Source organism: Fusarium phalaenopsidis (genome assembly GCF_050370095.1).
Source record: "Fusarium phalaenopsidis strain FUZ10S chromosome Unknown contig_32302, whole genome shotgun sequence".
In the NCBI taxonomy this organism is placed as follows: Eukaryota; Fungi; Ascomycota; class Sordariomycetes; order Hypocreales; family Nectriaceae; genus Fusarium; species Fusarium phalaenopsidis.
The window spans coordinates 513,155-528,992 of NW_028145405.1; the positions used below are offsets into that span (position 1 = coordinate 513,155).

The 15,838-nt window shown below is 53.1% G+C and overlaps 5 protein-coding genes across 5 annotated transcripts; 1 reads left to right on the plus strand and 4 right to left on the minus strand.

The window, feature by feature from the left end:
* Nucleotides 1-184: 184 nt before the first annotated feature.
* Nucleotides 185-1,308, minus strand: LRP88_07546 (NMT1/THI5 like-domain-containing protein; the record flags this gene model as incomplete). The annotated part of the gene is made up of 3 exons (XM_083244075.1): nt 185-1,078; nt 1,129-1,229; nt 1,281-1,308. The coding sequence occupies 3 exons, from the start codon at nt 1,306-1,308 to the stop codon at nt 185-187; spliced, it is 1,023 nt and encodes a 340-aa protein (XP_083098569.1).
* Nucleotides 1,309-7,033: 5,725 nt separating this feature from the next.
* LRP88_07547 (tyrosine phosphatase family-domain-containing protein) lies at nt 7,034-8,053 on the plus strand (the record flags this gene model as incomplete). The annotated part of the gene is made up of 4 exons (XM_083244076.1): nt 7,034-7,312; nt 7,382-7,436; nt 7,495-7,507; nt 7,558-8,053. The coding sequence occupies 4 exons, from the start codon at nt 7,034-7,036 to the stop codon at nt 8,051-8,053; spliced, it is 843 nt and encodes a 280-aa protein (XP_083098570.1).
* Nucleotides 8,054-10,305: 2,252 nt separating this feature from the next.
* On the minus strand, nt 10,306-10,866 carry LRP88_07548 (uncharacterized protein; the record flags this gene model as incomplete). Its single annotated transcript, XM_083244077.1, has 2 exons — nt 10,306-10,667; nt 10,806-10,866. 2 exons carry the CDS (start codon nt 10,864-10,866, stop codon nt 10,306-10,308), a joined length of 423 nt encoding a protein of 140 aa, XP_083098571.1.
* A 720-nt stretch (nt 10,867-11,586) lies between these two features.
* LRP88_07549 (Zn(II)2Cys6 transcription factor domain-containing protein) lies at nt 11,587-12,339 on the minus strand (the record flags this gene model as incomplete). The annotated part of the gene is made up of 2 exons (XM_083244078.1): nt 11,587-12,090; nt 12,217-12,339. The coding sequence occupies 2 exons, from the start codon at nt 12,337-12,339 to the stop codon at nt 11,587-11,589; spliced, it is 627 nt and encodes a 208-aa protein (XP_083098572.1).
* A 1,658-nt stretch (nt 12,340-13,997) lies between these two features.
* LRP88_07550 (uncharacterized protein) lies at nt 13,998-14,834 on the minus strand (the record flags this gene model as incomplete). Its single annotated transcript, XM_083244079.1, has 1 exon — nt 13,998-14,834. The coding sequence occupies one exon, from the start codon at nt 14,832-14,834 to the stop codon at nt 13,998-14,000; it is 837 nt and encodes a 278-aa protein (XP_083098573.1).
* Nucleotides 14,835-15,838: the final 1,004 nt, after the last annotated feature.

Genomic DNA, 15,838 nt, shown 5'->3' on the forward strand with positions numbered 1-15,838 from the left:
TCATGGGGCTCAAAAGAGACAATTATTGATCCAGCAATTTAACTTGTTATTGTTATGGTAGAGCCAGGTGAAATGAGTGACTAGTAGCTTCCAGTTCCTCCAGGACCAAAGAGTGTATCAGACAGCATCTGGACTAGGTCCAACCATGATCCCTCAACCATTCTCAGCTTAAGGCGATGCACACTCAAGCCTTGACCTCGGCATCCTGAAGCCGGTGGAAGCCGCCAGACACAGCAACGTCCTTCTGAAGCTTGGCAATGCGCTTCTGGTCTCCGATGGGGTCGCTCGACTCGCCAGAGAGAGCCCACTCGAGGTACGAGTTGGTGTAGTTGGGCTGGAAGCTCTCGTCCAAGACGCCGAGACGCTTGCCGTACTTGGTAACCTTGTCCCAGTCGCGCTTGACGTTCTTGAGGTCCTTGCTAAAGTAGGCAAAGCTGCGCTCAAAGATCTTGCGGTTCAGAGCCGTGCCCATGACGGGCTTGAAGTCGACGTACTCGGCCCACGCCGCCTCGGGCTGCGCGAGCACGTAGTCGGTGGCACGCTTGACGGCCCGGAGGAAAGCCTTGACCTTGTCCGGGTTCTCGGCTAGGAAGGTCTCGTTGCCGATGTACAGGATGGTACAGAAGCAGCAGCAGCCGAGCTCGGCGAGCTCGTCGATGCGCAGCATCTGCACGTCGTCCTTGGGGCGACCCTGCGAGGCGAGCCACTCCTCGAGCTCCACCATCTGAACGTTCTCGAGGCCGATGCCGGCGTCGATCTCGCCCTTGATGATGGCCTTGGACACGTTCATGCCGCAGCGAACCGCGGTGTAGTCGTCGGGCGTCATGCCGTAGTGAGAGGTGAGCTCGTCGATCTGGATCTTGCCAAACTCGCCCACGTAGCCGATCCGCTTGCCCTTGAGCGTGCGGAAGTCGGTCGTGATGCCAGAGTCCTTGAGGTAGACGACGCCGGTGAAGGGCTCGTCCAGGAGACTGCCGATGGACTGGACGGGAAAGTTGCGAGCCTTGGCAGCCAGGGTGTGGATCATGGCCTTGAAGCCAAGGTCGACCTTGCCGGTACCGATGATCTCGGTAACATCCTGAGTAGAGTTAGCAATGGACAGAGTCAAGGTATCAAGACAACATACGCTAGGGTCGTTGGGCTCGAGCAGAGCAACCTTGATACCCTCCTCCTTGAAATATCCCTTGGCCTGGGCCAGGTACAGCGGGGCGTGGTACGGCGTAGCGTGCCTGACTCCTGTTAACTACATGTTCTCATCAACCTGCAGATTAGTCCAGTACCAGTTGGTAAGGAAAGTGATCTTGTCAGTCGACATATTGAAAGATCAAGCGAGACGCTGCCGGGGTTAGTTTCCCGGTCACACCGGACGTAGAGGGGAGGGGGATTCAAAGAAGCATGTCCTTTCGCTGGTATTATCCAGATCAAGTTCGCCGGTATTTCTCAGATCAACTGCCTTACTCTGCCCGTCCTCAAGCCCAGACGAAGCCGTCGTCCATGTATCAATGAAACGTCGGTGGCCCGTCTATGTGGACAAGAGGGGAGGAAACAGAGTAGAAACAGTCAAACACCCGGATGCGTTCTTTTTAAACGTTACCTTGATACTTGGTGACCATTGCGAAGGGAGCCATTGCTCCTTCTCTATGCGGTTTTCACATCGTACCGAAATATGTGTGTGATAGGAGTCGGTTGAGATTGCAAAGAGGTTCAATTCACAGAACTGAGTTGAAGAGAAAGAGTCTCAGTAAAGACATCAGCGGATGTCACGGCTTGATATAGGATTCTCAACAACCCCGCTGAGGGGTTATCGGAATCCCATCGGCCGCTCAACGTCATGACAGTGGACATTGTGCGCAGTCATGGTCTATTTTATTGGTTGTTGGTTATCAGCGATGAGGGGAAGTTTGTGAATTGTGAGCAAGTTGAGCGGTTAACGGCTCAATTCTACGTAGCAGTGGGGGGCTAACAGCAGTAGGGCGCGAAACGGCCGTATCAGGAGCATTAGATGAGGTCGTGATGGATGGCAAAAGCAATGGTGATGCATAAACAACTTGAAGTCAGCATGCGGCACATCCGTACAAGGAAAACAAGTGTCGTCTTCTGCATAGATACCAGTAACTTCGGCTCGAGTCGTCAACCCTCGTCCACAGTCTGGCGATTTCTGCACTTTATCTCGCGACCGCAGCTCAACAAGATCGGAACTCGGTTGCAGATTTTAAGTGGGTTCTTCACTTTCTCTGAGCAAGAAAACCCAGTTCGCAGATGATCTGATGCAGTGCGGCTAACAAACAGCAAGACAGGCATCACGAGCATGAACACTCGACGATAGCCGGAAGGGACAAGAGACTGCCGGGTTCCAGCTTTGAACTCGGCCAATACGAGAACCCAGCCATTGATGAATTTCATCGGCCGACGTCCGCCGTCATCCCCGGCCCCTCTACCACCGCGGCGTCGGCTCCGGAGGCGCGACACGTCCCCCACTGTCTAGACGACAGGGCTGAGTTGAACCTCACATAGCACCCAAGCTCTGTCTCGCGCCCAAAGAGGAGCATCGAGCTTCTAGATGCCTGCCCCGACGAAACTCGATCCATGCTCCCGCAAGGCTCGATTGGCCCGGGGAGACGCTCCCGGCATGCGAGGCAGAGATTCCCCTGAAAGCGTGGAGCTGAGGACCGTGGGATCTCGGTGTCCCGAATAGGCAATTTGGGGATCCAGACGTCGCGGATGTTTCTCCCGTCAAGTCTCTCGGTGTCGAAAAGCGTAGGTCTTCACGTGGGATGAAGACGAACTGGTTTGTTGTTCTTTTTGCCCGTTGGAGCCCAACGAGACACGTCGAGACTTGATGTCTAAGATCGTCGGCATAGCCCAAACTGGTCGACCGAGACACCTCGGTGAGTTGAGCTGATGGATTCCAGCCTTTTCATCCCGCGGGCAGGTAGAGTTTCAGTACAGGGGATCATGTAAGACATGAACCTATCCGCATAGCTTCCCCCAGACGGAGAACCATGACTGGGGGTGACACACGCCCAACCATCCATGGATGGGATGGAAGTCTGCCTCCCTGGGATCCATGCTGACAATGATCTCGCTGGTACGATCGACACGCGAGCACCTTCCAGTAAGGATGCGAAACAATAATTGCCTGCCCACGGGCCGTAGAGGGGATTCAGTTGTGGCGCAATTGAAAGGCGGCAGGCTGGATCTGTGTAGGTAATGCGCTTACATTCTGAGGCCGTCGTCGCGTGCGCGTGCGTTGCGTGTAAGCGGGCGATGACAACGCAGGTGTTGGTGATTCAACGCGCCTCGAACAAACAAAACCGGGGAGAATCCTACCAGTTTCTGAATATAGCAACATCAGAGAAGAATGGAAGTCCAGTCGGGGCAAAGATCAGATCAATTGCCCTGGCATTGAGGCTGATGCCCGAGGCTGAGGCGAAACATGTCTCGCTCGTCGTCAGCAAAGTCAGCCTCGACAGCGATGACGTCGGCAAGCCATGCATTCCCCAAGATGGGTGGGAAGTGCACAGGACTGGGCCATCTCGTGAGTGTCGGGGATAGCGGAGGGCGAATTGGTAATACCAACGGAACGGGAAGAAGAGACGAGATCCGATCTTGCTAATAAGGGACGGAGTTGCACAACAGCGAGCCCCGGTGTAACAATGAACAAGCCCGTCAAATATAGCGAGATATCCGAGGGAGCCGTAATTACGCCCCGGTCGGTGGTTCGGTCGTACCCGCTATCCGCCACCGTCCAAGAAACCACCAGATTGAATGACCAGCTGCTTTTGGAGAGCCTCTCCACGGCAACTCCTCCAAGTCGACGCACGCGGCGATGCAGGACAAACACGTCAGTCGCAGTTATGCGCAGACAATGCACGTATGTCTACGCCTCGCTTCATACGTGTGTAGCTGTAGTCATCCGTCCCGTCGCAAACGCGCGACTCTACGGCAATTGCCCTTGCCATGTCTTTCCATAGAGGACAAGACTATTCGACGCTATGATGCGGAATGGATCGTCAACCAGGGACGTTGGTCGCGCGAGGTCCCCTCTCTGTGGCGGTCGAATCCACCGACCGACTGATGATCAGGGTGGCGGTAGCTTGAGGTACAAACGTAGAGGCAGGGTGACAGAATAAACCCAACACCCCTTCGTTATTGTGAGCTCGTGACACTTGCTCGCTGCAAGACAGGACTTGGAGACGCGAATCATTGGCTAGACTTCGTGGGGTTCTCAACAGCAAAGAAGTATTCCTGGATCAATGTTTTAGATGTCATTCCGAGACAGTCGGGACAGCTGCGTTTCGCCCTGTTTCATGGACGACGTGTGTTGTACGGGAAATGCAGGTCGGGGCATGACAAGATCGACAAAACGGAGGCGACTCTTTCTCCTTTTTTCTCTTTGTCACCAGGGACCTTGACTGACATCACTTTGTGAATCCTGCGAAATATCCAACAAAGAGAAGCCAGCCAAGCATGATTACTATTCCCAGAGCGAACTGAACCGTAAGCTTGGCTTGGACTGTGAATTACTCGCTCTCGTTACCAGCCAGCTTTTACCCCTCATTTAGCTGATGCGCGATCAACACACCAACCCACGACGAAAGGAGCAATCACCTTCTCCAAAGAGAGCAGGTTGAACGAAGAGCACCAAACAGATGAAAATAGGGTCCTCGGTCGGTGCGTTGCTCACGGCTCACCCATTGGCCTCTATCCCCGTCCCCCGTCGGGACGGGGACAGCAAATGGGGCACACACACCAACCACTCCACTGAAAGCAACACCACCAGTCGATCTCCACTAAGAGTGTGCCTTGCTTGGTGAGCATCATCTTGGACCGTTGTGACAGACCTGTGGGAAGGAAGTAAACTCAAAAGGAGAAGCTGATCGTCTTGTAATCCCGAATATCCGTCCGGTCGGCCCTCCAACCTTGCGCCGAGGAAGTAAAAAACGCGAGGAAGCGCACACAAAGACGCATGCATGGAAAAGCATAAAAAAAAAAGATGCCGGGGACCAAAGAAAAAAAAGAGAGAGCTGATGCTGTCATTCAGTATTGGCCTCGCCCTTCGATTCGCCGCCTCATCCGGGGATATTCCCCCCATCAGCCCCCTTGTTGCCCAGGAAGCCCCCTGCACAACGCATCCGTCATCCAACCCTCCTTTTGGATGGGCAGTGACTTGAACGGGGAGCCCAGCGTGCGGCTCGGGGGTCTCCAACATGTGCCCAGACGTCGAGACTGTGGCCCATTTTCGCCTACAGGTCGCGCCGCCCCAGCTGAGCCGCCGGCCAACTGGGACTCGGCCATTTGCGATTATCGCACCGACACCCGGGCCTTTTATTCAAGTTTTGTGTGGAATTCATGTGTGTGTTTGTTAAGACGGCCGGGAACCTCCCTGCAGGACAAAATGTTGAGACACAGACTCTCGGTCTGACGACTGAAGGTGCTGTTTTTGGGTTTCCAGGTAGCCGGGTCGCTGCGTCTCCAAGCGCGGAGGCGGCCGTCCTCCACGTTGTGGGCTTGCTCGACTGAATCGCTCTTCCAACGACCATCTCGTTTAGAAGCTCCTGTGGGCTTTCAGCTAATAGAACGCCTAGTTGAACTGGAAAGCTGGAGGGAGTTAGGGCTCGCAGGTTTCAACAAAACTTTCTGGCCAACCCCTCACGCGAGCAGCAAGACTAATGTTAGTTGCCATGTGCAATGACAGATGGTCTTGTGAATAGACTTTTGACCGACTTTACAGCTGCTGCTGTCGAAAAGGTTGCCAAACAGTTTCCGTCAAGGACAATTCGCATCCGTGAATAGATGTCCCTCCCGTAGTCGAGGCTGTCTAGCGCCAGACCCTTCGGGCATCTTGCAGGCCACGTCTGCAGTGCAACCGAGAGAAGCCCTGGGCTTGGCTCTAGCCGGGATGAGTCTAGGCCATCAGATCGAACCCTAGGCCGTACATGCGCAGATTGACAATGCCACACGTATTATGTATGCTCAGTAAGAAATGCCAGCTTCATAAGCCGCAACTGGATGGGCGTCGAGGATATCTCCGACGGCCGAAGACACAGCGAGTCCGGGCCTCTCGCTTCTCGCTCTGAGTGGAGTTTGTTTAGTGGAGGTGCTGGTGAGGTTCTAGGCGGGGGTGCACCGTAAAGCCCCCCGGCGCACATGGCTTCTGCCCGACGCGGCTTAGTTTGTTGAGCTCTTCCTTTTGTTGACTAGCTCGTTCCTAGCCGATCCAATCACTCAATATGCCCGTCATCTTCCTCCGCTGCTCGTCTTTATTTTGTCTCTCGGCCTCTCCCATGTCCCTCACCACTTTTTCCTCTCGACCCTTGGCCATCAACTTGGTTGGCTAAATACACTCCTCTCTCTCTATTCATCCACCTCTCCATTTCTTCCTCTGCTCGCTCTGCCTTGTCCTGGTCCTGTCTCTCCAGTCTCTCCGCTCCGCCCGCTTCCAACAACGCCGGGGCTTCCTGGTCCTGGTACATCACATCCGGCAGACCCTTGCTGCGACCTACTTACGCTTGTGCCTCTGCTGCCTCTCTTACCTACTCCCGGACCTTTCAAACATCGTCCTTCTCGCCCCATTCTTCCCATTCCACCACCTTCGCCTTCTCTCGCCTTGTCCCTTCTCCTTCACCGAGCTCTGACGCTTGTCGGGACATTCTACTGGGATCCCCCACGCTTCTGACTACTTCCTCTCCTGTTCTCCCCCCAGAAGCTGCACAGGTTGCCGGTTCAGCTCACTGTCGCCAAGATGAATCCCACCACCTTGTAGCCTCTGCTTCCCACGCGCGAGCATTTGGGTCCTAGGTGCTTCTTGGACTAAAAGAACCACGATTCCGGCTTCCTCTCGACCCAATTCTTCTCTTCACGATAGCCTCGCTTCGACTCATCAACGAGCCTCACCTCCTCTACTTTACAAGTTTACGACTTGATACTAGGCTTCCTCACCTAGTCATCCGACATCCCTCTTACCTTCGATCTCCTATACCGAATGTCAGGAGTATCCAACATCGAGCACATGGATCGCACACCACTCGATATGACTTCGAAGCGTAATTCACGAGTATTCGTGGACGACGAATCTACATCCAGTCAGGAGAAGCAGCAAAAGATCAACACACCATTCCGATCGAGCTCTCGCAACTCCGCCAAGGAGGACAATATGCAAGCCAAGGAAACCGAGGACGGTCTCACAAATGGAGTCTCCATCCGCGATGCTATCAATATTGCCCGCCCCCAGAGTGTCTCTGCCATTAGCGTAAAGAGCTCTGTCTCGACAGTATCGAGTGAATCGAGTGGTCAGTCGCAACCATCACCAGCTGATCGAGCTATTGCTGACCTCATCTCAGTCTCATCCGTGTCGACTTACCAGTCGCAAAATACCGAGCACCCACCTGCGCCTCTCAATGGCCGACCTCACAACTTTGGTGTCGTCGTTCCTGGTGTCTATCGAAGCAGCTTCCCCAAGTCTCATGACTTTGACTACATCAAGGGATTGAGGCTCAAGACGATTGTGTAAGTGTCCTCGCTTTATCATGCAATACTCTAGCTAACCTGTCGCAGCTCCCTCGTCAAAAAGGAAGAGTTTGATCATGACCTCGAGATGTTTGTCGCTCAGGAAGGCATCCGACAAGTGGTTTTTAACATGAAGGGTACCAAGAAGGAGGCCATCCCCCTCAAGACGATGAAGTCGATCCTCAGCATCGTTCTCAACAAGGAGAACTATCCTCTCCTGATCCACTGCAACCATGGCAAGCACCGAACTGGATGCGTCGTCGGAGTTGTCCGAAAGGTTGCCGGTTGGGATGTTGAAAGCGTCGTCGCCGAGTACAAGAGCTACGCCGAACCCAAGTCACGCGAATGCGACATCGAGTATCTCAGCTCTTTTCAAACCTCGACTCTTTGCGCCTCAAATACCCTAGGGCCTAAGTACACCCGCTCCCAGATGACCACATTTTTTCGAACCCTCACATTTTCCACCTTCGTCCTCCTGCTCTGGCTTTTGTCCGGGACAAAGCTGAGCACCGCCGCCTCAAGGCCCGACCACCTTCTCTTGTAGAAGGATGACCCGTCCCAGGAGTGGCATTGATTCCACACTCTCGCAAACGACCACAGCTGCTTGGCCGACACTACAACAGGACACTTAACGACATCCTTGTGTCCATTGATAATTCTCAACATTTCCTTGCACAACTTACGACCCCTCGATTCCCCAAGGACACGACGCACGAGATGTCGAGTACCTGCAACAACAGCACGCTCAAGCTTTAAACGACCCAAAAGTTTGACACCGAGATGATCAAGTCCTCACTGGCTTGAGGATTCGCATTTTGACGACTCGCAACATGCACTTTTTTACGGGACGGCCGTATGGGTTTTTGGAGACGCATCAAGGGCTGAGACCGTCTCCCGGATTGGCGTTTTATTTTCAAAGAGGTGACGGGGCACCGTGATGCCCGTTTGAGGAAACCAGCTACTTCCTTCCTTGATTTTAGTCTTTTTTTTGTCAGTGTATAGTGAGGTGTTCAAGGAGAAAGGGGCCATTGGAATACAGCGTTGAAACTGTAGCATTAGAGCCAATCTTGATACCTGGAAAACAAGGCGTTGGGTGAAGTTGGCAGCGACTACGAAAACAAAAAAAGGAGGCTGTGAACTAGGTTAGAACACGTGTAACAACATCTTGCATCAAGCAACACCATGTTTCAATTTGTGCGGTCTGTTTCACTTGGCGTGAGTGTAGATCTTCAACGGTGTGCAGTGCGTATGGAGCCAATCACGTCTGACCAAAATGAGGCCTGCTTGAGGCTGCTTGACTTCGGGAAGCTACCCGACTATGACTGCACTATCATTCCTAGCGCGCTGCGAGGTGATGGACGGCGTCAGTCGGGAACGGCGGCTATCGCGGCCGAGTGGCAGGATGTTGGATCAGACAGCGGCCCTGAACCTTGTTGAGGCCGGAAGAGGGCCGTTCACATATGGACACCCTTTCCCTTTAGCTATCCATCTTATCAATCAAGTCTGAGGATAGACATCCTTGTGAAAATGGTTGATAGACTTCTCTCTGCCTCTATACCGCTTCCATATCGAGTATTCGTCAACAGAGCCCGCAAAAAGTGTCACATGGACGATGATCAATCTCGATTTGAGTAATAAACGACTCTCAACCGCGCTAGTTACTGACCGCAACGTGACGTTTGAAGATGACTTAAGACGTGGGGGAAACGATAGGTCGTCCATTGTCCGCCTCGCAATGAAACGCCCTGCTTCGTCCCGTGCCGACGTAACCGTAGATGCAGGTTGGTTTACCTGATGAGGGATTTTTCCTTATAACTGCAGCTTAGTTGGGGTTCGTCTTGATACCTGCATCAAGGACACATAATAGGGGGTGCTTGTTAGTGGGACTGTCATCTGTCATATGTGTCGTCGATGTTAGTCTACATACATAGAAGCAGGCATCGTAATGCTGATGAGAGCCGGCATTGAGTTAAATGGTAACCGAGCTTATGTAAAGCTTTCGGTACTTGTTTAGTGAGTGCTTATTGTACTATCTCGACCTTTCACGGGCGTCATGTAGTTTACTTACCTAGAGTAGTAGGATCCTGCGCATTGAGGGGGCGTAGAAATAAGCACAACCCACACGGTATCGAATGCCGACCAACGTGATGCAAGGTCTGATACATTCTTGTATGAAACTCGTTTCGCCGTAGATGCATTTATGTCCTCATTGACGTTCTCGTGATTATCATGATATGCCTAACTACTCAGCCTGTGCTGGTGCAAGCTAGAGTTACTGACCTATACAGGCAAGAGTGAAGATCACTGAACGGAAAATACATAGTGGAGTAGGAGACAATCGGTTTGATTGATTAAGCGTAAATCTTCTTGGCTAGCCCATCTGTCTTCGTTGTGATGACATGTAGTACAAGGTATACTCTGCCAACTGAGACCTTGGCAGGACAACCCTTCGAAATCACTGCGCCTTTACAGTTTAACATTTGCGGGCATGTTATTTACCTTGTTAAGAAGGTAGGAATAGATCTATGGGATACTGGTCAATATTGTTACTTGGCGAATAACTCTCTTTCACTGCAAGAAACCCGCTGGGTTAGCCTCGAACATAGACTGCGCCCTCATAGTTCAGGTCAGCTATTGAACGGGAACCAGTCATCTATATTTTGTAGGAAATATCCTCCCAACTCATACATGCCTGTCTTCGACTCCGCCCTGGTCTTTCATCCTTGACTCCAAATGCCCATTCCTCATGCCCGCTATCATACAGCATCCATATCATACACATCATACCAAGAGCCTCTAATCCTTGTTCCCCCAGCGGTTCCGCTTCACCCTCTCCTCGGCATCCTTCTCAAAGTCGCCATTAAAGTACACCCACCCCCCGGCGATGCAGTTCGCGGTGCCAAGGCCAACGGCTGTGCCGCGCACTATGCCACGGATCGAGAAGCGTCCGCGGAAGGGCTGACGACGACGCAGCGCCAGCAGCGCGTAGAGGCCCGACCAGGCAGCAGTGAGTCCAGCGCTGCCCGTCGGGTAGCCGGACAGGTTGAGGTAGGAGGAGAAGAGGAGGGGAGGGGTGAAGATGAAGAGGGGGAGGGATGGGGGACGGGCGTGGAGGGCGGTGACTAGAGTTGCGAGGAGAGAGGGAGGCAGCGAGGCAGCTGAGATACGGTTAGTTCATTTGCGGTTAATAGTATATATGTGTGAGATTGAGTAGAAAGCACATAGGAGTGAGATCAAGTGAGCCATGCAGTGAGAATGACGAGATAAAAGGGCACGCATATCGAGTGATTACTTACATCCCCAGTCGTTAAGATAGTCCAGCACGGACTTGGACTTTTCAGACTCTTGACTAGCCATGATTTCAGTCTCTTGAGTGGAGCGTGGCCGTCGCAATTGCAATCAATCAAATCGTCTTCGATGGTCGTGATGCTCTCAAAAGATTTGTCGGATACAGCCGCCGATGACCCAGCTACCCCTGTCGCGGTGTGACGTCGTCGGCCTGATGACTAAGCTGGTGCCTTCCAGGGCTGAGTCACCTGCCTGGCCCGTCCACTTATCGACTTACAACAAGTCAACAACTTCAACTATGGCCTCGTCAGCCTACGGGGTCAAGAAGGATTCAACGCCGCGTCAAAAGTTCCCCACGAAGAAGGGTCATTCTTCTTTTTTTTTCTCGTATATCAGATCCTCTGCGACGTTGCAGACGCCAAACTGCTACTTTAAAATGTATTAACATGGGTTTCAGCTGGGAGGGATGAGGGCCTTGGCTATAGCTCCGCCACAGTCGAAAAGGGCAAGGTCATGCAGCGATGGGCAACGTCGAGAGAGGGAAAACATTCGATAATTGTCGACTAATGAATGCGCCTTGCCATCAAAGAAGACGATGGTCGGTCCAGACCTCTATGTAAGTCGAAAAGACGTTGAAATAGGAAAACCAAGAGAAAATCTAACAGGGTAAAAAACAGGATTAAGGGGTATAATGTTGCGAAGAGGGAATAGTCGTACACCTCCTTCCACCTCCAACTTCTCATGTCATGATCTCATAACGAAACACTTAGCACTGCCACTGCAAGTCGTCTAGTGCCCTTGGTAGTACCGGGGGTCTTGAGCATAGTCGCCCTGGTCATACTGACCCCAGTCCTCGCCCGTGTAGCCCTGCTGCCCGTACGCTGCGGCATAGGCTGCCGGATCCCACTGCTGGTAGCTCCCGTCAAAGTTCTGTGCATACTGACCCGAGGGTCCAGCCGTGGCGTAGCCCGCTCCGTGGTCGGCCCCGGATGACAGCATGCTCAGATCGAAGCCGTCCTCGGGGCCGAGCGTGGAGAAGTCGAATTGACCCAGCACTCCGTCACCCTCCTCGGCTGAAGCTGCAGCTCGGGAAGAACCGCTGTGGTGCTTCCCTGGCCGCTTTGATGAGCTGCCTCCTCGCTTGGAGCTTGAGCTTGAAGGGCTGTCACCCTCTGCAGACTTGCGACTGCTCTTCCCCCGGCGTGATGACTTGGAGCCGGAGCGAGTGTATTCGCAGCGAAGATTGTTGTTGCGGCATCTTTCACAGCCGTTCTTGTCTCCACTGCAACGGAGCTGTGTTGAACATGTTGTTAGCATGCTTTACTTGCAGTTGGACGGGTCGACCACATCTGCGGCCTGGTGTTCGTGGCCTGGCGCATAGAGGCGCTCCACTAGTCAGACCTGTCTCCGCAGGCGTACCTTTTTCTCATGACATCTATCGCAGGCCTGGTGGGAACTGGAGCGGGCCGTGACGGGGTCGAAGCCGTTCCGGACGCTCTGGACCTCGTCGGTCTCAGGATCGTACTTCCAAGTTCCAAACATTGCTGACTGCGTGTGGTGTTTCGGCGTATGAGTCTTTGGTATCTGACCCTTGAACGCAAAAGAGTAAGGATAATAGTATCAACACAGCTAGTGTGCAAAAAGGTGGATAGTGTAAACCGGGGAAAACTGTATAAGTCGAGTTCTTGCCTATTGCTCGTTGGGACTTTGGTTGTTTTCTGCCTGAGAGCAAGCTTCCCCGTGGCGTTTTTAAAGTAGATTCATCTGGCCTCGTCCCCATGACTGTCATGTAGGCAACAACGGGCATCCAACGATGTTGAGAGGACCCTCGGCGAGACTTCAAGACCCCATCTACGCGCCGAGCCGCACTGCCCAGGCTCCCGCCCATGGATGGTGTCCATCATGGCACCGGGATCCCTGTCATCACTTCCGATCTATGGGGTCCTGATTCTCCACATCCCGCCGGGCCATGATTCTCCGGGCCAGCAAGCACAGCTTCTTGCTTTCCCTTTTTAGACACCCCCTCACGAGGCTGCCTGTTGATAGATGAAGTCAAATTCCTTCAGGACATGCCGAGTAGTAGGACATCTACTCGAGTTCTATCATGAAGGGGTCCGTGCCGTGGGGGAGTTCGGGAGCACCCCGGTGACATGAGTGGTCCAACTCCACCTTTGCCTGGAGGAGGCTGGGATATACACCATCAAGAGAATAACCAACATCTGGGACTAATTACCTATTCGAGACTTCTTTTTTGCCCGGGGCTGTGTAATGAAAATCATCAAGATGGCATTGGACGAGGGGGTGGTGTAAGTGGGAGGTTATAGTGCCTTACCAGGGTTATAACAGTCAGCAGCAGGGCTTGTACCTATTCATCCATTCATCCAGTTTATACAAGATCATCTGCAGCATAGTAACATCTCCCAACCCTCTGGACGTGCCTTGCATTCCTCCTTCCCGCAAGCAAGATCTACGGCACCATGATGTTGGAGGTGTGTGTGTGTGTGTGAGCGCCGGTAGGGATTACCACGGTAATTACACACAGCGAGGAGACTGTTGGTCGGAGAGGCCAGATTTTTAGGCAAAAGCCTCCACTCCTTGCCGGCTACCGATCCCTGGGGACGTCATAACCCTATCTATCATGTCATTCTGAACCGAGGGAGAAAAGCTGACTCACTCGGATCGAGTGACTTTTTAATATGAAACTAGGTATTTTTATTCCTGGTCTCAGCGGTTGGGTGTCCTTGACAGTGGAACTCTGTTTAAGTGGTTGCATATCGGAACAGGCAGGGAGGGGCACGTGAACAGGTTGTCAAGGGTTGTTCCGGTGAGTCGATGGGGGTGGCAGAGCTTCTTGTCTTCTCTCTTCAACGCTTCATTGACGCCCGACTATATTCAGCCTCGTGCGGCACGTATTCCCAGTGGTGGGACCGCAAACGGTGGTGGTGTGCATTTAGGCAGATTGTGGAGGCTATGAAGTCTGTGATGCTTCGATTCGGCATCACAGGATAGACACGAAGGTAACATCAAAGCAATCATCTCGTATATGGATCTAGGATTGCTCTCTATTAACCAACAGAACTTCATACAGGGTCACCCTTTCCCTCCTGTCACTTCCTCCGCCTTGGGTATCACTCGATACAAGCCTCACCCGCGGCGGGGGGGCCTCAACTCTTCCCACGGGGAAGACTCACACGCCTATCCTATGCCCAGTGCACCTGCTTCTTGTCCTTGACTTCAAGGTAGTCTGCGTGCCGCAGCAGCTCCTGCATCGGGATCCCGCTCCCGAGCCGCTCCGTCTGCCCGTTGCCCCAGTGGACGATAACCTTGGCGCGGCGCCCGTCGGGCACCAAGAAGGCTTCGACACTTGCGCTGGTCGAGTGCTGGTTGAGGGAGATGGGGTAGAAGCGGCCGTACTCCCGGTTCAGCGAGCCGCTTGACTTATCCACGACGTCGACGAGGTACCTGCCCTGTGAGTTTCGACGCTTGCGTGAGAAATTTGGCAGGCTGTTGGTACTGCTTCTGCTGTGGCTGTCGTGGTAGTCGCGGTTGTCGTTGTCGTTGTCGTTGTCATGGTTGTGGTGGTTATAGCTATCGTAGTTGTTGTGGTTGTCACTGCTACGATAGCGGGATGAGCTTGATCGCTGATGTCCGTTAGACGAAGGCCGCACCGAAGACCGCGAGTTGGGCGTCTCCTGGTACCGATGTTCATGACCTCCCGATACGCTCGTAGGATGCGGGCAACAGTTACAGCCACACTTTGTCGGATCCATGGTCCAGTACTGACCTTGCGCCTCCAAGGGCAAGATGTAAGTGCCGTATGTTGAGCGCGGAGTCCGTGGCGCCTCACGGCCGTGGGGAACCCTGTTCCCTTCGGATCTCCTCGACTCCGGGAAGGGGCTTGGCTGCCGGAAGGAGGAACGGCCGTCATGGGATCGGGCACCGCGCTGATGACGATGACTCCTTGAGCCCGAGTTGCTGCCCGAATAGCTCCCTGGTGACTGGGGGTGGGAGTTGTAGGCGGAACGAGAGTAAGGCATTTTCAAATCAGTTTTGGTCTATACTAATCCGCACTGTCTTGTGTTTGTGGGTTGGTAGAATGGCTGAGCGAGTCTTGGGGTTGTTGATTGACTTGGTGTTCATATTCAGTTCACCAAGAAGACCTCTCGAGATATATGATCTTGTGACTCTATGCCGACTTGCCTTGAGTTGGCCAGGCGCAACTATGAGACTCAAAGACGCTGCATGCAACTCAAAGGAGCTTCGAAGCCCTACGAGCTCCGGGACCAGAGGTTGAGCCATATCCAACTCAGCCTACCTGTCCCTGCATATGGACTTAGTCGGAGCTCAAAGCAACAGGTGTGACAATGAACATCATTGTATGTTTAGAAAGGCTGTGAAAGAGAAAGCCATCTCTCTTGGTGTGATGGTGAACAACAGCATTCAGCCAGTTGAAGCTTCAAAGAGAGCCAATTCTTTGTCCCAACACTTGTTGGTAGCTCACGATGATGGTAAAAACAAAGATGAGCAGAGTTTTGTAACTCTATCATTGTCCATCTATCAACTTGGTAACCAAGCTTTAATCAAAGAAATGGGACTGAGGATCCCTCAAGATGGCAGGTCGACATGAATCAATCTCACGATGGAAGCAGTAGGAAGATGAGAGAAAGAATGGCGCCATAGCTCGAGCCAAGACGCGCAGTTGGGGTGAAGGTTCCATCGTTATCGGGGCTCATCAGCGCCCGAGAGCTTCAGTGGGGTTTCCAGTGGGGTTTCCAGTGGCTCAGAGCAAGACCAACAGCGGGTTCGTCCCCGGAATAACCAATCCTGCCGGCGCAAAGCACCTGAAGAAGGAAGGAGATTTTCCCCACAATGGGTGGGCGTTGGCTAAAGGGGCTAGGGTGCGTGCGGCGGGAGAAGCCACCAGACTGGGGGCGACTTCCAAAAGGCCAGCAAAGACAATACCATTGAACCCCGACTCGTCTTCCTCCTCCCGTCCATCCCGCACCGCAAACTTTCCATCCTTTCCTCTTCACACCACGCG